The 23,754-nt window shown below is 41.5% G+C and overlaps 1 protein-coding gene across 5 annotated transcripts in view; it reads left to right on the forward strand.

The window, feature by feature from the left end:
- Dnaaf9 (dynein axonemal assembly factor 9) overlaps nt 1-23,754 on the forward strand; it is a 148,463-nt gene that overhangs the window by 54,214 nt on the left and 70,495 nt on the right. For 4 of the 5 annotated variants that reach the window (XM_038329804.2, XM_038329806.2, XM_038329808.1 and 1 more), the window contains 6 exons: nt 3,019-3,106; nt 4,225-4,301; nt 6,810-6,854; nt 7,878-7,923; nt 12,548-12,659; nt 16,211-16,281. In XM_038329804.2, coding sequence (XP_038185732.1) covers nt 3,019-3,106; nt 4,225-4,301; nt 6,810-6,854; nt 7,878-7,923; nt 12,548-12,659; nt 16,211-16,281 — 439 coding nt within the window. The remainder of the gene's footprint in view (nt 1-3,018; nt 3,107-4,224; nt 4,302-6,809; nt 6,855-7,877; nt 7,924-12,547; nt 12,660-16,210; nt 16,282-23,754) is intronic. The other variant, XM_038329805.2, reaches the window with a different exon arrangement.

Raw genomic sequence — 23,754 nt, forward strand, 5'->3', positions numbered from 1 at the left:
ACATCAGTTATTCTGCTTGATACTTCTGGACCATGGTCAGGGCCATAGTCAGTCCCAAAAGAGTTGACACAAGATAGAGTCAGGACAAGATGTCATTGCCATTTCATCACAACCACGTGTAGCTCCATATCTAGGAGATCTGGTGCCTTCTTCTGGCCTCTGGGGCACCTACACACATAATTAAATTTTGAGAAGCAAAGGATTGTGTTTTTAGATTATATGTTACTTTAACCATAATGCATGTATCAGGTTTTTCTTCTATATCTTTCACTTTAGTAGCAAGTTGACCCTTTTTTCCATTTCCCTGCCCTCTGTGTTTAGCCACAGTCTAGGACCTCATTCTGGACCATTTGATATTTGCCTAAACCAAATCCATTGGAGCCTTGCACCCAGGGTTAATATTAAGGGGTAATTAGGCCCATGTCAGATATTCCAGATCACGGTGCTAATGGGGACCTGGACCTCGTGGAACCCTGGTAAAGGTGACACTAAAAGTACACAGCTACTAAGTGGCTTAGTAGTCAGGTGTTGGTTTCTGTATTGAAGTTTTGTCTAAAGTTCTGAATAGGGCAGGTCAAGTAAAGTAGAGTAGCTAAGACTGGACTGAGTGGTACTTGAATCAAGGTAGTGTAGAGGGGAGGGAGTACTTAGCCAGTTGGATTGAGTGATTTTTGAACCAAGGCAGTGAGGGCGAGTATCTTTGTATATCTTGAAGTTTAGTATTTATCTCACTTTACCACATCCAGTTTGGCGGCACACATCTCTATCTCCATATTTGCATTCAGGGAGGATCCAGGTGGCTCAAGATCCTGGCTACATACAGCTTTGGGGCTGGCATAGGCCTCATGAGCACCTGCCTCAAAAACAAAGCAGTAACAACAAAAAACATAAATCATTCACTCAAGTGTCATGGTGTGGAGAAATCTTTCTAGTCTCACCCAGAAGTAGACAAATTCATTTAGTGTACCTGCCAGGCATCTTCCTACCACTATACCCTCTGCTGTGGCCTGGCTAACAACCAGGAGGTAGTGATATGTGGAATTGCCACTTTTTTCTTGTTTCAGTTATGTGCATGTGTGTGTGTATATGCATGAGTTCAGTGCTCAAGGGAGCCAGAAGAGTGTGTTAGATCCCTTGGCTGTAAGATGCCTTACAGGAATGCTGGGAATCCAATCCAGGTCCTCTGCAAAAGCTGTAGGTTCCTAACCACTCAACAATCTCTCTAGTCCAAAATTGTATTGTCTATGCAGGTCTCAACTGGGCGTTGTGAGGCATCTGACATGAGGGCTGGAGATCAAATCCAGGTCCTCTGTAAGAGCAGTAAGCACTCTTCATTCCTGAGCTGTCTGTCCAGCACTAGAGGCAGAGACTGGTGGATCTCTTTGAGTTCAAGTCTGTATAGTGAGTTCCAAACCACCCAGGGCACTATCTTTAAATACAACTTTTAAAAAGATTAAAATTCATTTTCTTTTTTAGTGCATTAAAGTAAGGCTTCTTAAATTTTTTCCTCTCAAACAACTTTTTTCTATTTAAAAAGATTATATTTTATGTATGTATGTGAGTGTTTTGCCTGAATATACGTATGTGTATCTCATATATGCCTGGTATTTGTGGAAATCAGAAGACGCCCTCAGCTTCCCTAGATCTAGAGTTACAGATGGTTGTGAGCCTCCACATAGGTGCTGGAAATCCAAGCCAGGTCCTCGGTAGGAACTACAAGTGCTCTTGAATCTAGAAAAAACTATATTGAGTGAGGTCACCAAGACCCAGAAAGACAAATATAATATATACTCACTCATAAGTGGCTTTTACTCATAAAGCAAAGAAAAGCCAGCCTACAGTCCACAATCTCAGAGAACCTAGACAACAAAGAGAACCCTAAGAGAGGCATACATGGATCTGCATAGGAAAGAGAAAAAGACAAGATTTCCTGAGTAAATTGAGACTAGGGGGTCATGGGAGATAGTAGAAGGGGAGAGGGGAGAAAGGGAGGAGAGTGGAGAAAAATGTATAGTGCAATAAAAACAATAAAAATAATTTAAAATAAAAAATTATAGATGCCAAACAAAAACAAAAAGTAAGTGCTCCTAACTACTGAAGTCATCTTTCTAGCCCCAACAATCCTTACCCCCCACCCCCCACCAGAAAAAATTTAAGACTCTGGGTATATAAATCTAGAAAAGGATATACAGATTATATGACACAATAAATAACAAAATCATAACCCAGAAGCTGGACATTGTAGCATGCCTATAATCTCAGCATTTTGGACATGAGGTCAAGAAAACCCCACAAGTTTGAGGTCAGCCTGGTCTACATTGTGAATTCTACACCAATCCAGGATCTATAGAAAGACCCTGACAAAATGACAGCCAGAAGAGAGTCTGGAGAGATGGTTTAGTGGATGAGAGCACTGGCTGAGCTTCCAAAGGACGCTGGTTCAAATCTCAGTAGTTCACAATTTAAGGAGCTATGAATTAAAGTTGAGAGTTTCTTTTAACATAAGTTTAGAGTTCCATTTTTCAGTTAGTTCCGTTTTGGTACTTTTCTTGGTTTATTTAAAACCATTATTAAAAGTAGATTTCTTGGGAGGCAGGCATGGTGCTTTATGCCTGTGATACAAGCAGTTTGGAAGGCGAGAAGATTGTTTGAGGCTAGCTTGCCTTACATACAAGACCCCATCTTCTTAAAAGATTCTTGTGGACCATTTACAGGCATAGAACTTTTCTTAAAGAATATTTTTTAAATTTATTTTATGTGAATAAATGTTTTGTATGCTTGTATGTTGTATACCATGTGTGTGCAGTACCTTTGGAGGCCAGAAAATGACATCGGATCCCCTGGAACTGGAGTTACAGACAGTTGTGAGCTGCCGTGAGGGTGCTGGGAATTGAACCCTAGTCCTCTTGGAAGAGCGGCCGGTGCTTTTAACCACTGAGCCATCTCTTCTGCCCCATGCATGCAGTTTTTTATGAGACTGTGTGATACTATATTAACCATTATTTTTTGTTTTTAAAGTAGGCTCTTATCCCAGATATATGCTGCTGTTATTGAGGCTGTTTTGGCTGGCATTGCATGTTATGCTAAAACTTGCAGTCTGGCAAAGGTAATTTAAGTACCATATTTCTGTTTTGGTAGTCATTATTTTAATGTAAATCATCCTAACCGTTTTGTTCTTTGAATGCCTTGCAGTACTCACTTTTGTGTGAGTTGGGGTCTTGGTAGCCAAGCCTGCAACACTTGAGCGGCTGCTGCCTGTGGCCATGCTGCTATTATTTTATGAGCCTTTTGAAACACCTGTTTGTGTTAAAGAAAAGTCATTGTTTCATTAATAGTTTAGACAGGACACTTTTAAAAGTCAAAATAGTTTATTCTGTTTAATTTTAATGAAATTAGTAAAGCTTATTTTGAGCTATGTAGTTGTTTCCTGTAATTGAGTTTTTAAAACTCAATACAGGCTAGAAACTCTGACTAACCTTTTCTAGGCAAGCCTGCTTATACTCGCTCTCTGACCATTTTCTTCCTTGCTGTTTTGCGGTTAACCTGCCCTGCTGTGTTGGATTCCTAAATCTGACCCAGTAAGATGAGAAGAGACGGCTTGATGCCTTCCAAAGCCAGTAGGACTTTTCCTGAAGGAAGCCAGTTGACAGTGGAAAGGTTGTGTATGGTGTAGATGTCAGAGGGACGTAGCTGTAGTCACCAGCTCCTTGGCAGCCCCCTTCCCATGGAACTTGAATCCTGGTAATGATGTGGGTGTTTCTCAGCCCTTTTAGCTGCTACGTAGTAGAAAGCCTCTGCAAAGCCATGAGATATCCTTCAGTATACATTCTTACACTTTTTTCCCCTTAACTGACATTGAGTTGAGTTATTTGAATAGTCTTAATGTCTAGCAGAAACTGAAGGCATTGGTCCCTCCCCAGAGCCCGGGAGAAGGGACGAGACGGCACATTTCTAGTGCTCGCATAGCAATCCAGCTGCCTAACTGGCTGCTTCCATCTCTCCAGCAGATCAGATGCCAGTGCGCCCCTGCCTAAGTACAGTTTCCTGTGAGTCCAGCAGGCACCTGTCCCCATAACCTGATGCTTTCACTTTAATCTTTTGAGGTATACAAAGTAGTTACATAGAAGGGAAGGGCTCTGGCCACCTTTTAGAAGGGCCTTTCCTATCAGTGATAAATATACTTTTGCTACTTGAAAGCTAATTGTTCTGTTGCTGCTTTTACAGGCCAAAGAGGTAGCAGAGCATACTCTGGAGAATGGGCTAGTGTTCTCTGAGCTGGTTCCGTTCAAAGCTGATCTACGGTAAGCCACAGGTGATATTTTTATAATAATTAAGAAAAATTAAAGACTTTCTTATCCCTTATAGTTTATATTCCACCCTTCTCTCCTTTTGAGAAATGTTCCAGTAAAATAATAGGCAGAAGGAGAATCAGTCGTGATAAGGATGGAGAAACTAAAGAGGTTTCGAAACTCGAATGTGAGGCAGATTTGCACTAGAACTGCGGGAGTCCTGATGGGCCTGGTCCCAGAGATAAGGAGGTACCTCAGAAGCAGGGTTGTGAGGGTCGGAGACTTCAGCACGTGAAGACAGTCACTAATTAAAAGCACCTGCTCTGGAGCTCCCTGCCTCTCAGGTGGTGGGAGTCTGGCTCCTTGTCCTCCTGTCACATCTCCCAGCATGTCCCGTTACAGTTCTGCACTGCCTTGGTCCATAGCTGAGCTCTGTTGCTCTCAGTCCACTCCACCCTCTGTCCCACAGGAGGACCACTCTGTGTGTGTGTGTGTGTGTGTGTGTGTGTGTGTGTGTGTGTGTGTACGCACGCGCTCAGTTTTATACAAAGGATATGAAAGACCAATACTGGAAAGTTTATTTAAGAATGCTTCTAGCCAGGCGTGGTGGTGCATGCCTTTAATCAGAGACAGAGGCAGGTGGATCTCTGTAAGTTAGAGAGCCAGGCTGATTCACATGGCAAGTTCCAGGACAGTCAGACCTACATATTAGGAAGACACCCTATCTTTAAAAAAACAAAAGATACTTGCAGGTATGCTTTTCCATACTACCTGCTACTGCATGCCCACATTTTTTCCCCACATCTGTGGTCCTGAGTAGTGAGAAAGGAGCATTTTGTTAGATAGGTTAGTTGGCTGACATAATAGGAAGAAGAACTCTGTTATATGGCTGCAGCTGCATAAGTGGAAGGAAGAGCCGGAACTCTGTGGTGCAAGGCCTTCATCTTGTTTCACGACTCCTTTCCCAGAGGTCCTGGCTATGAAAAGGGAGAACTAGAGGAAGCCCCTTCTCTTGGTGCTGCCCTGTGCCATCTGTTCCTTAAGGCCTTTGCTGGGAAGCCCCTTTACTTCCCAGCTGTGCTGATTTAAGTAAGATGGGAGCGTTCACATCTGTTTGTGGAGCACTCACTTTGCAGAGTGATTGGACACGTAGATCTTAGTTGCTGTGGTGGTGAGGCCTTCTCTGTCTCCACAAGGCAGACACAGTCATTCTGTTTCCCCTCCAGCTCTTGCCCATGCCACCATCCTAGCTGGAGAAAGGCAGAAGGAGAAATCACTGAGCAAAAAGAAAGACTCTCAGGCTTCCCTCCACCAGGATCACTTCACTGAGGTGTCCCTAAGTTCATACATTAGCATATCTTCCCCTAGAAGGGGAAGGAAGGGGGAGCAATTAATAGACATAGGAAACTCATGTGTTATTTCATCGACTAGTTCCTGCTAAAACATGAAATTAATTTATATAGACAAATGCAATTTAAAAAGTTTCTTAGGCTGGCAAGATGGCTTACTGGGTAAGGTCACTCACTGCCAAGCCTGATGACCTGAATTTAATTCCCAGAGCCCACATAGTGAGTGGAGAGAACTAACTCCTGCAGGTTGTCATCTGACCTCCACATGTGCAAGGTGATATGCACACATAACACACATATACACACATGAAATAAATGTTTAAAAAAACTTACAGAGAGAATAAGCCAAGGCTGAGCATGGTGGCACATGTCTGTAACCTCAGCACTCAAGAGGCAGAGACAGGAGCATCACTGCAAGTTTGAGGCCAGACTGATCTACAGAGCAGTTTCTAGCCAGTCAAGGATACTCAGACTGTCTCAGAAAGACCCTTGCCTCCCAGAGAGAAAATAGAAAAGTTCTCCTTCAGTTCTGAAGGTTTGACCCTGCTGTGACTTCATAGCAGTGGACTTTGAATAGCAAAAGCACCTTCTGCTTGGGTACAGAGCAGGGCTGGCAACCCAAGAGTACTGAAAAGCAGGAGGAGCCTAGTCATCTTGTAGACACTGCAGCAGAAGCTCTGGCCAGGAGAGGGCCATTCCCAGTCAGTCTGCATGGGTATTACACCTGCTCACAGCCAAGAATTGAGGCAGTCTTGAGAACCAGCACAGATGCAGGGCTATGGATAAAATAAGATTCTGGCTGTATACTTGGTGATGTCATGGGACCTTAAGAAAGGCATCTAAAATAACTAAGCAAGGATGACAGACACTCCAGCTTTAGTGGCACATGCCTTTAATCCCAGCATTTGGAGGCAGAGACAGGAGGATCTCTATGACTTCAAAGCTAGTATAATCTACATAGTGAGTTCCAGGACAGCCAGAGAGCTACATAGTAAGACCCTGTCTAAAAAAACAAAAACAGCAACAACAACAACAAAAATATGACATCACTTGATTGAGTGGCCTTGATGGTCTAGGGAAGATACATTGAAGAAGCAAGTATTTCAGAGAATTCTGACCCAGTACTGAACGAGAGTCTTAACTTCTGTTGTGTTTCTTTTCTGGTCTACAGCTCCAAGGTGACTTTTCATATACATGCTGTGAATAACCAGGGAAGGTAGGTGCAATTACGGTGCCTCCTTTCATGGGAAAGTATAAGGACGAAGATTGTGGCTCGTTTGTTTCCCAACTGCTCAGACCCGAATAACCACACAGAAACTCTATTAATTCCAACACTGTTCGGCTAACAGTGTAACTCAGGTGTAATTCTAGGTAGCTCTTGCATCTTGAATTAACCCATTTCTATTATTGTATCTGCACGAGGCTTTGGCTTACTGGTAAGGATCTGGCGTCTGTCTCCTTCGGCAGCTACATGGCGTCTCTTTGACTGACTATCTTATCTATCTATCTATCTATCTATCTATCTATCTATCTATCTAATCTAATCTATCTCTGTTCTGATTTCCCACCTGGCTTTACTCTGCTAAGCCATTGGCCCAAAAAGCTTTATTCATCAACCAATAAAAGCAACACATATGCAGAAGGACATCCTACATCACAAAGAGAAGAGACTGTCCAGTTGTAGTACATGCCTGGAATCTCAACACTCGGGAAGCAGAGGCAGGAGGATCAAGAGTTTGACACCTGAAGGCCAGTGAGATGGCTCAGAAAGAGCAAGAAGATCATAAGTTCATGGTCATCTTGTGATACGTAGAAAATATAAGGCCAGCTTGGGATACATAAGGCTGTATTTGAGAGAGACCTTATAGCTGCTATCATTATTGGCCTCAGCACATTTCCACTCTGGGAGAGGTGCCATTCCAGATGGGACCTTTGCTTGCTGTGCTTGTCTGGGTCCTGGACCCAAATTTTGTCTCGTGAAATTATGAGGCTGGAGTCAGGTACTCGCATTATTCTTTCCAGTGCCAATTCTGGATATATGTAACCCAATGTTTGTCATTTTGTTCTTTGTTGAGACAGGTCTTATGTAGCCCAGGTAGCCTTAAACTTCTGTGTTCCTGCCTCTACTCCTCAGCTGCATAGTGAATGTGAAGACAACCTGGTTACATGAAGCCCTGTTTTAAAACAAACAGAAACCATAATCGTTTAATGTTTTTTCTCTCCTGTCTCTTTCTTCTAGAATTGTACCTCTGGATAATGAAGATAGCTTATCCTTTGTGAAAACGGTAAGCACTTAACAGAGCTCTTCAGAGTCAGCCGACTGGGAATGGCTGCAGAGGGTCATCCACAAAGGACTTGTTGCAAGTAGATGACTGAGAAGTTCTGCAGGCAGCTGAGATTGTGGGCCACTGTATGAAAATGTAAATTGAGCACAGCAGACAAGTTTTCAGTGGTTCCTTTTTTCCTTTTTTAAAAAGATTTTATCTTTATTTGTGTATATGCTACATGTGTGCTAGTACCCAGTGGAGACCAGAAGAGGGTATCAGATTCTCTGGAGCTGGAGTTACGGCCAGTGGTGAGCTGTCCAGTATTTTGCTGGGAACCGAACTCAGGCCTTCTGGAAGAACAGCACATGTCCTAACTGCTGAGCCGTCTCTCCAACCTTCCAAGGTCTTCTTTTCACTATAAGATCTGCACTGGCTGCCTTCACAGGAACCAGGGCATTAGACAACAGTCCATGCTGGAGAGATGGCTCAGTGGTTAGGAGCACTAACTGCTCTCCCAGAGGATCGGGGTTCAATTCCCAGCACCCACATGGCAGTTCATAAGTGGTTGTAAATCCAGTTCTAAGGCATTCTGACACCTTCACACCATTGCACATAAAATAGTTAAAATAAAAATTAAATATATTGTAGACAACAGTCCTCAGGTACCTGTATGTCTTGTGAAGTCAGGTAGTCAGAGCAGGGTTTTACATATCCTCTGCTAGGGCAATGGAATGATTTAAAATTAAACTGAGCCAGGCATGATAGTGCACGCCTTTAATTCCAGAATTCCAAAGGCAGAGAGACCAGCCTGCTCTCTGTGAGTTCTGGTTACACAAAGAAACCCTGTCTCAAAAACAACAACAAAAAAAAATCACTTGATACTGGAAGTGCTTTACTTTTTATTTTTTATCCTATTTTAGATTTGTTTTAATTTTTTATGCATGAGTGTTTTGCTTAATCTGTGCATACTTGACACATACTTGCAGTACCCTTTGATGCCAGAAGAGGGTGTTGATCCCCTGGGGTTGGAGTTAAAGAATGTGTGAGCTGCCATGTGGAAGCCGGAATCAAACCTAGCTTTTTCTCATCCTCTGAAAGAGCAACAGTGCTCTTAACTGTTGAACCATCTGTCCAGCCCCAGATATTTAGGAGATAACACTTTATTTCCTTGCTGTACCAAGACCTGAGTTTGAGACCTAGCACCACCTGAACTAGGCACACAAGCTCAAGCCTGTAATCCAGTATTTATCAGATGGAATGAGAAAGAAGATGAAGAATTGAACAGTTCCGTTTAAGAGGGTTTGTGGAGAGGCATGTCCTGCTCCACGGCTCTTCTTTTGAGGCAGGGTCTCAGAAACCAGGATATAGGCTGGGTCAGCAGGCCCAGTTTTCCTCCTGTCTCTGCCTGCCCCCAGCACTTGGTGTTTATGTGGGTGCTGGGGATTTGAACACAGATCCTTATGCTTGCAATGTGTTGGTTAGTTTTGTCAACTTGACACTAACTAGAGATTCCTGGGAGAGGGAGTTTGAACTGAGGAATTGCCTCCATTGGATTGTCTTGTAGACATGTCTGTGGGACACTGATAAATGATAACTGTGAAACCTAGCCCCTCTGTGGGTGGTACCAGCCCTAGGCAGTTGGTCCTAAATTATAGAAGAAAGGTAGCTTATCAGGTCAGGAAAGGTAAGCTGGTAAGCAGCGTTTTTTCATGCTCCCTACTTCAGTTCCTGCATCGGCTTTTCTTGATGGTAGATTGACCGTAAGCCCAATAAACCCTTTCCTCCCTCAGTGCTGTGTTTTCATCACAGCAGAAACCAAGCTAAACACCGCCCATTGCTCTCTCCTGGTTTTTTTTTCTGGTTTTGTGAAGAATGTTATTGTTGCCGGGCAGTGGTGGCGCACGCCTTTAATCCCAGCATTTGGGAGGCAGAGGCAGGTGGATCTCCGTGAGTTCCATGGCAGCCTGAGCTACACAGAGAAACCCTGTCTCAAAAAAACAAAAAATAATGTTATTGTAATTTTTCTTCCTGACACCAGAAACTGACCCCAAGGCCTGTTCTTGCTAAGCAAGCATTTTACCACTGAGCTAAATCCACAGGCCTTTTGTCATTGGGGTTTTAATGGTAAGTTCATTGAATCTGTGGTTATTTTTAGTAGTGTTTGCACAGGTCTTCCCGTCTTCTAGTCAGCTAGTGTCTATGCAGTTTGTTTTTTCAGTGTCTTACTGTATTTCTTGTATTTCACTTGGTTAGATGATTTCTTTTTTAAATTATGAGTGGGACACTTTTCCTAATTTCCTTCCCAGCAGGTTCATTCCACATAGAGAGACACACATGGATTGTGCATTCTGTAAATTTAATCCTACCATATGGGAGTCAGGGGCTGTTTATTCCTAGTTTCTTCAGAAGTTTTATTTTTAAGGCAAGGCATGCTAAGATTAAAGGCATGGACCACGACACCCTGCTCTAAGCTTTTCTTTAATTCTTTTTCACAAATTAGAAACTTAGCTGGGTGGGATCTTGCCCTGAGGTCACCACTCCTTTTATTCCATTTCTTAATCAGCTCCAAAAATCCCCATAGCCTTTTAGTCTCAAGACTATTTAAAAGTCTAAAATCTCTTCTGAGACTCAAGGCAGTCTCTTAATTGAACCTCCTGTAAAATAAAACACTAAATACTGTCTGAGTTAGGGTTTCTATTGCTGTGAAGAGACTCCATGGCCATGGAAGCTCTTATAAAGGAAAAACATTTAATTGGGGTGGCTTACTTTACAGAGGTTTAGTCCACTATCATGGTGGGGCATGGCAGTGAGTAGGCAGACATGGTGTCAGAAAAGTAGTGCAGTGTCTTCCATCTTGGCTTACAGGCAATAGGAAGTAGTCTGAGACACTGGGCCGTATCTTGAGCATATATGAGACCTCAAAGCACACCTGCACAATGACACACTTCCTCCAACAAAGTCACACCTCCCAATAGTGCCACTCCCTTTTGGGGCCATTTCCTTTCAAACCACCACACATACTTCTAACTTACAATGACACTGAATATAATTTATTAATTATTACTCAAAGGGAGGAATCAGGACATATTGAGGAACTAACTTTATAGACCAGGCTGGCCTTGAAGATCCTCACGTCTTTGACTCCCCTGTGCTGGGATTAAAGTCATGTACCATCACAACTAGCTCAGGGTCAATTTTTAAGTAAATTAGAATTGGCAACTCTAGAGAAGTCCATATCTACTACTGGCTGGCCTAGAATACTTACTAAGTAGACCAGGCTGACCTTGAACTCCCAGATCTGCCTATGTATCAGACATTCTTTCTGAGTGCCTCTCTTTCTCTTTATTGCATGAATCTAAGATATTTCTTAGCTCTGCCAAAAACAAACAAAAAAAACCCCTACTTGACTGTGAGCATTATAATCCTATGACAAGTCAGTCTGATAACTCAGACAACTGTAAGCTAATAGATAAGTAGTTTATGAGCTAGAGTGCTGTGGACAAGGGATGATCATATCCTAAGCAAGGTGGAGTGAGACAGCACAAAATGTAGTCATTCTTTCTTGAATGGAAAACTGTTTAAAATCCATGCATTTCTTATTTCTGGAGTTGACCATTTAATACTTTTGTGCTACCACTGACCCTGAGTAACTGAAATATCAGTGAGCACAGTCATGGCTAATACGGAAGAAGGCTCTGCTGTGCTGGAATGATGATTTGCAGCTGTGTGCTGCTGTGCACTCATAAATGCCCATGGAGACGATGTGTATACCAACTTAATGAGTACCTTTCCTGGCTGACTGAGAGAGAACTGCAGCCTAAACCAAAGGATTGTTGGACGTGTGATCCTATGAGAGTAGGAAGTGGATGGGCATTCAGAAGCCTGGAAGAAACACCTTTGACTCTGTAGGCTGTAGCCAATCATGAATAGGAATGAAGAGTTAACTCAGTGGTCTAGAGTACTGTCTGCTCTTCCAGAGGACCTGAATTAAATTCCCAGCCACCACATGGTAGCTCACACCATCTAAAATGGGTATGATGCCCTCTTGTCATGCAGGCATGCTTGCAAATAGAGCACTCTTACATATAAACAAATTTTTAAAAAGATAAATTTTAAAAAAAGAATGCAGACTGTGGGCCTAGAGAGGGGCTCACAGTTAAAGAGTACGAACTGCTCTCCCAGACTCAGTTCACGACCCTCATGTGGGGAGGCTCACAGCTACCTGTAACTCCAGCTCCAGGGGATCCAGCACCCTTTTCTGGCTTCTATAAGTACCTGCACACACACAACATACACACAAAAAACATTTTTAAGTTTAAAAAAGAAAAGGGAAAGAAGAAACATTGTGTTATTTCTTCCAAAGATGACAATCTGAGGGAATTCATAAGAACATAAACACACTGTCCTTCCAGCCTATGCATGTCTCAAGTCGAGGGTCACCTGCTGGAAAGCCTGAAGGCATTTCTCCTGTCAGTGTATGGATCCTTAGAGAGCTAAGCATAGATTTCAGCATAGATCCTTAGGGATTTGTCAGTATTCTTTTGCCATGTGCTTTAGAGCAATAGTCTTGCCTGTTTCTTCTGGATCTCCTCCTGAAGTGCTAGGCTGATAATGGCTCTGTACCTGCTTCTTACTCACACAGGCTTGTATGACCGTCTATGACATTCCTGACTTTCTGGGAGGAGGAGGATGCTTAGGATCTGTGGTCTTCTCAGAGTCATTTTTGACTTCTCGGATCCTAGTTAAAGAAAAGGGTAAGTGTGTGTGATGTCTAGAAGGCAAACGTTGAAAATTTATAAAATCATAAATTAAGCCAAAGATGACATAAGCTGATTAATATGTTAAACTACTTACAATAAGCAAATGGTATATATTCTAACTATTGAATAGTACTTATAAATTAATAAGAAAAAATATTCTATTCAATAGTTACATGAGCAAAAAATACAAGCAGGCTGTTCACAAAGGTAGAAAACAAAAAATAAGGCTGATAGATTTATGTTTATGAAGATATGCAGCCTCTATAATGGTCAAGAGGAAACAATTTATAAAATAAAAGTTACATACCACTTATTATTCCTTATGTTGGCCAAAAGAAAAATCTGCAAAGGATGATAATGTGTGGTACTGGTACTATCACCAGTTAACCAGCTGTGGTTCTTTTGTTCTGCCTTGACAGAAATCAGCATAAGAAGTCCATTGAGTGCTTTGGCACCTTTTGTAAATCTCAGTGTTTGGCAGCAGCAGCAGCAGCAAGGGCCTCTCTAGTGTTAAAATCCTCATTACAGGCTTGGGGTAGCAGAACTCACAGTTTTCCAAGTGTGAGCAGCTCTCTTATAAGCCTAGGAAGCTAGGACCCTGAACTGTACAAGTGTCAACGCCTTTGTAGACTTAGAAACTTGGGATTTCTTAGCCCCTAGCAGCAGCTGGTATAGCACCTGGTGGGCCAAGGTGTCAGGATTCCTCTGCTGTTGACATTTCCCATTGTCATAGTTCCCCGGGCCTGGAGTATCTGAGGCTTTTAACCTTAAAAGCTTACTAGCGCTCTGAAACTTTTCCTGCAGTTTCTCTTAACTACTCTTTTTTATCCTTTAGCACCAGCTATCAGCTTCTCCCTGATCCCGCCATCCCTCCTCTCAGCTCAGTTGCTGTCAGACTGTCGCTCTGCCTCTTCTCACTGTAGAGCAGCTGCATGGCTGCTTGTGGGCTGGCCTGTGAACTGTTCTGTGCTGCTGCTCCTTTGCTACCTCTGCTGTCATTGTCACTCTTTTTTTGCTTCTTTTGTATTTTGTTTGTTTGTTTTTCAAGCTATGTTTCCCTGTTTAGCTCTGGCAGTCCTGGAACTTGCTTTGTAGACCAGGCGTGCTCACAGAGATCCACCTGTCTCCCACGTGCTGGGATTAAAGGTGTGCACCACCACCCTTTATTGTCACTGTTACTGTCATTGTCCTTCTTTGTGTTACCAGGTCAGCCAGCACCACTAAAAGTAGGTAAGAAAAGACCACTTGAGAGAAGCCTCATAATGGACTTTAATATTGCAATACCAGGGGAGGGAGCAGAGGAGTATATTGTATAGCCAGAGAGGAGGGGTTACAGGTTTGCATCAATCACGGTTTACCTTACATATAAACAAAGGTGTATTTTCACTAATCACACCATTGTCTCTTTAATGCCATTCACAGCAATCATTCTGCTAGGCCATTGGGGGAGTGCCCCACCTTTGACCTCAGTAGAAATGGCTGGTGGGTCATCTAGAGTTTTCCAAGGTTTGTGATAGCAAAGTCTGGTACAAACTGAAATAGTTCTTGCTGAGTCTACGCCCTCAAGAGCCAGAACTATAAACTCTTAAAGTTGTGTAGAGCAGTTAGCATGCATGGTCATCTAGCTGGCCCTTTGACAACAGCCAGGATAGCAACAGGGAGTCTCAGACTGCCAAATGGCCCCATCTTGTGCCAGTTTTGCTTGTTCACAAGAAAGTGAAACATAACTATAGATGAAAGTCTCAGTCCCACAGTTGTTCAGTCCCAAAGAAACACACAGAAGCCTATATTAATTACATACTGTTTGTCCTATTAGCTCAGACTTATCATTAGCTAGCTCTTACAACTTATAACTTTTTCTCAGTGTAGCATTCTCGTCTTGCTTCCTCTGCATCTGGCTGGTGACTGACTTTCTGTCTTCCTCTTTCCAGAATTCACCTCATCTGGTTACCCTGCCTATACTTTCTGCCTGGTTGCTGGCCAATCAGCATTTTATTGAACCAATATGAGTGACAAATCTTTACAGTGTACAAAAGCATTCTTCCCACAGCACATAAGAAATGTTTGCAGTAGGAACTTAACTTATTTGTGATGGTGAATACAGGGCATGTCTGTAATCCCAGGAGTTGGGGGCAAAGGCTGGAGGATCACTACCACAAGTTCAAAGCCAGCTTGGTCTACATAGCAAGTTCCAGGATGGGCTCTATAGCTACAGGGAAACCTTCTCTCAGAAAAGCCAAAAAAACAAAAAAAACCCAAAAACAAACAAACAAACAAACAAAAAACCCCACAAATGTCATTACCATGAAACAGGATTTGAGTAGAGTTTTTTGGAGTTTAACCCCTGCTCAATCATCCAATGAGAGGGCAGTCCACTTCATCCTTCTAGTAAAATTATCCTGCTGTCTTAGTTACTGTTCTGTTGCTTTGACAAAACACCATGACCAAGGCAATTTAGAAAAGAAGGTTTAATTGGCTTCTGGTTCCAGAGGGTTAGAGTCCAAAGCAAAGGCATGGCAGCAGGAGCATCTGAGAACTGAAACCAGAAGACAAGGAGCATTCTAGGAATGGTGGGAGACTTTTGAAGCCTCAGATCCCTCCCCTGTGACACATCCCTTCCAACAAGGTCACACCTTCCAAACCTTCCCAAATGGTTCCAACAATGAGGGACCAAGTAAGTATTCAAATATGAGCCTGTGGGGACCACTCTCAAACCACAGCATTCTGCTCCCTGGCCTTCATAGACTTTTAGCCATATCAAAATGCATTCAATTTAACTCCAAAAGTCCCCATAGTCTTTCAGTTTCAACACTGCTTAAAAGTCCAATTTCAAGCCAGGTGGTGGTGGTGCATGCCTTTAATCCCAGCACTTGGGAGGCAGAGGCAGGTGAATCTCTGTGTGTTCAAGGCCAGCCTGATCTATAAGAGCTAGTTCCAGGACAGGCTCCAAAGCTACAGAGAAACCCTGTCTCGAAAAAAAAAAGTCCAATTTCAAAAGTATCTTCTGAGACTCAAGGCATTTTCTTTAATTATAAGCTTCTGTAAAATCAAAATACAAATTACATACTTCTAACATACAGTAGCACAGAATATACATTAAAAAGGAAAAATCAGGGCATCGTAAGTACTGGACCAAAGCAAAATCAAAACTCAGCAGGACAAACTCCAAATTCCATAGCTCCATATCATATCAAAGGACTTCTTGCCTTCCAGCTTTGTTAACACCTGATAGTGGTAGATGTGGCTTTAATGGGCATACATAATACTTGTACATCTTGATAAAAAATGAAAAGTAAATGGACTCATCCATGATTACTCATTTACACTCGTTACATTCTGAACGTTACTCAGCAACCTCTCACCATCAGCTTATCAGTCTCCCTGTAGCTAGGTGGAGACGCTCCCTTTGTGTTGGTGGGGGCACCAGACTCTGCTAAAAGAAGCCCTTGCTTCGGAGAAGTGAAGGGGAACTTTCTATCAGAGTAGGCCTGCAAGGTGTGCTAAGATGTCTAGGCATAACTGGCATGTCTTTGGTCTTCCTACAGGTGGCGCTATTACACCAGAAACCAGCTGCATCATCCTGACAGCTGCCATCCCCAGGTTCTCTTCTTGGCTGGTTAGTAACAGGCCCTGGTCACAGGGAACCTCAACCCAGAAAACCCTGGGGCAGAGACTTAAGGAGGAGCCTCTTTATGGAGTCCCTGGAGGGCTGTCAGATTGTGATCTAGCTTTTATTTAGGAATAGAACCCACTCATAGTTGTAGAAACCTTCAAAAAGGGAACAAAGTGATTTGTGCAGTCACTGAAGGAAGATATTAACACCCTCAGGTTGTAGATAAATACACTAGAGTGTCTGGTGGTGGTGGCACATGCCTTTAATCCCGGCACTTGAGAGGCAGAGACAGGTGGATCTTTGTGAGTTTGAGGCCAGCCTGGTCTACAGAGCAAGTTCCAGGACAGGTTCCAAAGCTATACAGAGAAACTCTTATCTCAAAAAGAAGGGAGGGAGAGAGAGGGAGAGGGAGAGGGAGAGGGAGAGGGAGAGGGAGAGGGAGAGAGAGAGAGAGAGAGAGAGAGAGAGAGAGAGAGAGAGAGAGAGAGAGAGAGAGAGAGAGAGAGAACACAAACATAAGTAGAGTTTAGGCTGATAACCAGGGACTAGTTCTAATACTTCATTCATCTCTCACTCTGGCCAGGGATGTCTTGCTCCTCCGGCCTCCAGCTTTCAAATGCTAGGCAATTGTGAGGGCTACAATCACTACCATTCCCACATTAGTTTTTTGAGACATAGAGAATATGTTAGCAGGGAATCTGGTATTTTAACAGTTTAAGTACTTCAGGGATACATGAATTTCTTGATGATAGCATCTCAGACCACGAAAAGAAGGGTGATGACCAGAGACTAGCTGGTAAAGCAGTGCTTTGAATGTTGGCCTAGAGTGAGTGGTAGATTAGGTGACTTCAACACAAGAACTTACAGTCAAAGCCAGTAGCAAATCCTGTCCCAGATTGAGCCAGTGATCTGACTCAGAATCAGCGATTTCCACCAGAACCAGCTACCTAGGACAGAGAGCGAACAAGCTCCACCAGGAGCAGAAGCCAGGAGCAAATCCACTCCCGGGAGCCAACCCAGTCCCAGGACACTGGCAGATCAGGATTGAGACAGCGACCAGATAGAGTCTGCGATCTCCACCAGAACAGGTCCAACTCCAAGCCAGGGACTTCTGCAAGAGGAGATCCAGACCAGGATTTACAGAAACAGGGCAAAGCCGGTAGGCCAAAGTAGGCCTGAGACAACAAACTCCAAGGGAGCAGAGCAAAGCACAGGAGCGCTGAGCTATCTCCAGGAACACTAAATAACCAACAGGGGTAACTAGAACTGTGACACTGACTGTACCACGAGGAACAACCATCTGAGCTTTGGATTCGCTGGCACCTAGAAGATTACTCAACAGAATCTCAGACAATCCCAACCACACCTATTAGAGGAAAAGATGAATAGAAAAGGCAAGATCACACACTACACCACAAAGGACACAACACCAGTAAAACCTAAAGATCCTACAACAGCAGACCTGAGCAACCAAATATGGATGGACCAGAAGAAAATGACCTAAAAAATAACTTCAAGAGAATGTTTGAAATTCTTAAAGATAAAATGAGAAATTCCCTTAAAGAAATTGAGGAAAAGACAAACAAAAAATTGGAAGATATAAGCAAATCACTTAAAGAAAACCAAGAAAAAGAAATCAAACATATAAAACAAACTATTCAGGACTTGAAAACTGAAATAGAAACAATAAAGAAAACACACATCGAAGGAATTATAGAAACAAAATCATGAGAAAAAGATCAGGAACCACAAACGCAAGCATGAACATCAGAATACAAGAGATGGAAGAGAGACTCTCAAGCACTGAAGATACAGTAGAGGAAATAGACTCATCAGTTAAAGAAAACATTAAATCTAACAAAAGCTTACCCCAAAATATCCAGGAAATATGGGACACCATAAAAAGGCCAAATCTTAGAATAATAGGTATAGAAGAAGAAGTTCAACTCAAAGGCACAGAGAATTTATTTAACAAAATCATAGAAGAAAACTTTCCCTACCTAAAGAAAGATATGCCTGTAAAGATACAAGAAGCTTACAGAACACCAAATAGACTAGATCCCCCAAAAAATCCTCTCACTACATAATAATTAAAACACTAAACATACAGAGTAAAGAAAGAATATTAAAAGGTGCAAAGGAAAAAGGCCAAGTAACATATAAAGGTAGACCTATCAGAATTACACCTGACTTCTCATTGGAGACAAAGCCAGAAGGTCATGGTCAAGCATTATGCAGACATTAAGAGACCACAGATGCCAGCCCAGACTACTATACCCAGCAAAACTGTCGATCACCATAGAAGTACAAAACAGGATATTCCATGCCAAATCTAGATTTCACCAATACCTAGCAACAAACCCAGCCCTACATAAAATATTAGAAGGAAAACTCCAACCCAAGGAAGATGGCTACACCAACAAAAACACAGACAATTGATGATCTCATAACAGCAAATCCCAAAGAAGAAAAAAATGCACAAATTAACATCACCAACAATGAAAACTAAGTTAACAGGAGATAGCAATCACAGATAATTTATATCCCTTAATGTAAAGGACTCAACTCACCTATAAAAAGGCACATGCTAACAGATTGGATACAAAAAAATCCATCCATCCTTCTGCATACAAGAAACACATCTCAAGCTCAAAGACAGACATCATCTCAGAGTAAAGGGTTGGGAAAAAATATATACCAATCAAATGGACCTAAGAAACAAGTGAGTATAGCTATCCTAATATCTAACAAAGTAGACTTCAAGCTAAAATCAGTCAAAAGAGACAGATAAGGTCATTTCATATTAGGCACAGGAAAAATCCATCAAGAGGAAATTTTAATACTGAACATCTATGCCCCAAATACAAGGGCACCCTCATATGTCAAAGAAACACTCCTAAAGCTTAAATCATACATTAAACACCACACACTAATAGTGGGAGACTTCAACACTCCCCTCTCACCACTGGACAGGTCAATCAGACAAAAAAATGAACAGAGAAATAAGAGAACTAATAAATGTTGTGTCTCAAATGGACTTAACAGACATCTATAGAATATTCCATCCAAACAGAATATACCTTCTTCTCAGCACTTCATGGAACCTTCTCAAAAATTGACTACATACTTGGTAACAAAACAAACCTCAACAAATACAAAAAAAATGCAATAATCCAAAGTACCTTATCAGATCACCATGGTTTAAAACTTGAACTCAACAGCAGTACTAATTCCAGAAAACCCACAAACACATGGAAATTAAACAATACTCACCTGAATGAATCATAAATGGATCAAGGAAGAAATAAAGGGGGAAATTAAAGACTTTCTAAATTCAATGAAAATGACCACACAACATACCCAAATTTATGGGACACAATGAAAGCAATGTTAAGAGAAAGCTCAAAGCACTAAACGCCTACCTAAAGAAACTGGAAAAATCCCACACTAGTTAATTAACAGAACATTTGAAAACTTTAGAACAAAAAGAAGCAAATTCACCTAAGAGAACTAGATGGCAGGAGATAATCAAATTGAGAACTGAAATCAACAAAATAGAAACAAAGAAAACAATACAAAGAATCAATGAGACAAAGAGCTGGTTCTTCGAGAAAATCAACAAAATAGACAAACCTTTATCCAAACTAACCAAAAGACAGAGAATATCCAAATTAACAAAATCAGAAATGAAAAGGGGGACATAACAACAGACATGGAAGAAATACAGAGAATCATCAGGTCATATTTTGAAAACCTGTACTCCACAAAATTGGAAAACTTAAAGGAAATGGACAACTTTTTGGATAAATATTACTTACCAAAATTGAATCAAGACCAGATAAGCAAATTAAACAGACCTATAACTGCTGAAGTAGAAACAGTCATCAAAAGTTGCCCAACCAAAAAAAAGTCCAGAACCAGATGGTTTCAGCTCAGAATTCTACAAGACTTTCAAAGAAGAACTCATAACAATACTCCTTAAATTATTCCACACAATAGAAACAGAAGGAACATTGCCAACCTCTTTTTATGAGGCTACAATTACCCTGATAACCAAACCACAGAAAGACATTACTAAGAAAGAGAATTACAGACCAATCTCACTCATGAACTTTGATGCAAAAATACTAAATAAAATACTGGCAAATCAAATCCAAGAACACATTCAGAACTGTCATCCACCATGATCAAGTCAGCTTCATCCCACAGATACAGGGATGGTTCAGCATATGAAAATCTGTCAGTATAATCCACCATATAAACAAGCTAAAAAATAAAAACCACATGACCATCTCATTAGATGCTGAAAAAAATCTTTTGACAAAATACAACATCCCTTCATGATAAAGGTCTTAGAGAGAGCAGGGATACAAGGAACACACCTAAACATAATTAAGGCAGTATACAGCAAGCCAACAACCACATCAAACTAAATGGAGAGAAACTCCCAGAGATTGCACTGAAATCAGGAACAAGACAAGGTTGTCCACTCTCTCCATATCTATTCAGTACAGTTCTTGAGGTCCTAGCTAGAGCAGTAAGACACCAAAAGGAGATCAAGGGGATACAAATTGAAAAAGAAGTCAAATTCTCACTGTTTGCTAATAATATGATAGTTTACATAAGTGATCCCAAAAATTCTACCAAGGAACTTCTACAACTCATAAACACTTTCAGCAATGTAGCAGGATACAAGATTAACTCAAAAAGTAAATATAAAAACAGTAGCCCTCCTGTGCACAGATGATAAAAGAGCTGGGGAAGAAATCAGAGAATCAACACCCTTCGCAATAGCCACAAATAGCATAAAATATCTCAGAATAACTCTAACCAAACAGGTGTATGACAAGAACTTTAAATCTTTGAAGAAAGAAATTGAAGAAGACACCAGAAAGTGGAAAGATATCCCATGCTCTTGGGTAGGCAGAATTATCATAGTAAAAATGGCAATCTTACCAAAAGCAATCTACAGATTCAACTCAATGCCCATCAAAATCCCAGAAAAATTCTTCAAAGATCTTGAAAGAATGGTACTCAACTTCATATGGAAAATCAGAAGACCCAGAATAGCCAAAAACAATCCTGTACAATAAAATAACTTCTGGAGGCATCACATTCCCTGACTTCAAACTCTACTACAGAGCTACAGTACTAAAAACAGCCTGGTATTGGCATAAGAACAGACAGGAGGACTGATGGAACCGAATCAATCCACACATCTTCGAATACCTGATATTTGACAAAGAAGCAAAAAATATCAAATGGAAAAAGAAAACATTTAACAAGTGGTGCTGGCATAACTGGATATCAACATGTAGAAGAATGAAAATAGACCCATATCTATCACCGTGTACAAAACTCAAGTCCAAATGGATCAAAGATCTCAACATAAAGCCAGCCACACTGAACCTTATAGAAGAGAAAGTGTGAAGTACACTTGAACACATTGGCACAGGGAACCACTTCTTAAATACAACCCCAGCAGCACAGACACTGAGAGAAACAGTTAATAAATAGGACCTCCTGAAACTGAAAAGCTTCTGTAAAGCAAAGAACACAGTCAACAAGACAAAATGACAGCCTACAGAATGGGAAAAGGTCTTCACTAACCCCACATCAGACAGAGCTCTGACTTCCAAAATATACAAAAAACTCAAGAAATTGGACACCAAAAGATCACATAATCCAATAAAAAAAATGGAGTACAGACCTAAACAGAGAACTCGCAACAGAGGAATCTAAAATGGCTGAAAGACACTTAAGGAAATGTTCAACATCCTTAGTCATTAGAGAAATGCAAATCAAAACAACTCTGAGATTCTATCTTACACCTGTAAGAATGGCCAAAATCAAAAACACTGATGACAACTTATGCTGGAGAGGTTGTGGGGAAAAAGGAACACTTCTGCATTGCTGGTGGGAGTGCAAGCTGGTACAGCCCCTTTGGATATCAGTGTGGCAATTTCTCAGAAAATTAGGAAAGAACCTTCCTCAAGACCCAGTAATACCACTTTGGGGTATATATCCAAAGGATGCTCAATCGTGCCACAAGGACATGTGCTCAACTGTGTTCATAGCAGCATTGTTTGTCATAGCCAGAAAACTGGAAACAACCTAAATGCCCCTGGATCGAAGAGTGGATATGGAATATGTGGTACATTTACACAATAGAGTACTATACAGCAGAAAAAAATAACGACAGCTTGAATTTTGCAGGAAAATAGATGGAGCTAGAAAACATTTTAAGTGAGGTAACCCAGACACAGAAAGACAATTATCACATGTACTCTGTCATTGGTGCTTTTTAAACATAAAGCAAAGAAAGCTAGCCTGCAAATCACAATTCCAGAGAACTTAGAAAACAATGCGGACACTAAGAGAGACTTACATAGATCTAACCTACAGGGGAAGTAGAAAGTATAAAAAGACAAGATCTCCTGAGTAAATTGGGAGCATGGGGACCTTGGGGGAGGGTTAGAGGGGAGAAGGGAGAGGCAGGGAGGGGAGCAGAGAAAAATGTAGGGCTTAGTAAATATTATTTTAAGAAAATTAGCCAGCACAACTGACCTTGTTTTTTTTTTAAAAAAAAAAAATAAGGAACCTACAGTCTTTCTTTCGCTGAGCTGTTCCAGGTAGAGCACTGCAGATACCTTTGTTAGAAAAGGACCAGGGTGAAGGGGAGTCTCAGTTTGCAGACGGCACTCTTTTTTGTTTGTTTGTTTTTTCAATACAGGGTTTCTCTGTGTTACCCTGACTATCCTAGAACTCACTCTGACTGGCCTCAAATTCATAGAGATCCGCCTGCCTCTGTCCCCCTAAATTCTGGGATTTAAGGCGTGCGTCAGCACCTGACCATATAACTTATTTATTTTAAGCTCTACATATAGTTTGCTTCCACTAATTAAATCTAAGTCATTTGAGACTAAACACACACAGTCACATAGTATGCATACCATGAACAAGCATGGTAGTACATACTTGTAAGCCCAGCCCTGAAGGCTGGAGCCAGAGGACTTCAGGTTTGAGGCTCACCAGGATTATATAGCATTACATAGTGCATTTTAGAGTAGCCTGAACTGAATAAGGCCTGCCTTTAAAAGATGACGTCTTAGTACCTATTTTAGAATCTGTTTTTGTATTTCTGATGTAGATAGAGGAGAACAAAGAATCATATTCTAACATATGTTCAAGTAAAGAGCGCTGTGGCCAGGCAGTGGTGGTGCACACCTTTAATCCTAGCACTTAGTAGGCAGAGGCAGGCGGATCTCTGTAAGTTTGAGGCTAACCTGATCTACACAGCAGTTGCAGGCCAGTCAGGGCTGCTTAGAGAGATCTTGCCTTTTAGTATACTCTGGAAATACTTCAGTGTGTTCCCATTCATCCCAAAGTGGGTTTCCCCCTACTCTGAAATATAAATGGAGATTATGCATTCTCTGTGTATCTGAGCTCATTAGCTGTGCCTGAGATCCTAGCCAG

Source organism: Arvicola amphibius, chromosome 5, assembly GCF_903992535.2.
Source record: "Arvicola amphibius chromosome 5, mArvAmp1.2, whole genome shotgun sequence".
Lineage (NCBI taxonomy): Eukaryota > Metazoa > Chordata > Mammalia > Rodentia > Cricetidae > Arvicola > Arvicola amphibius.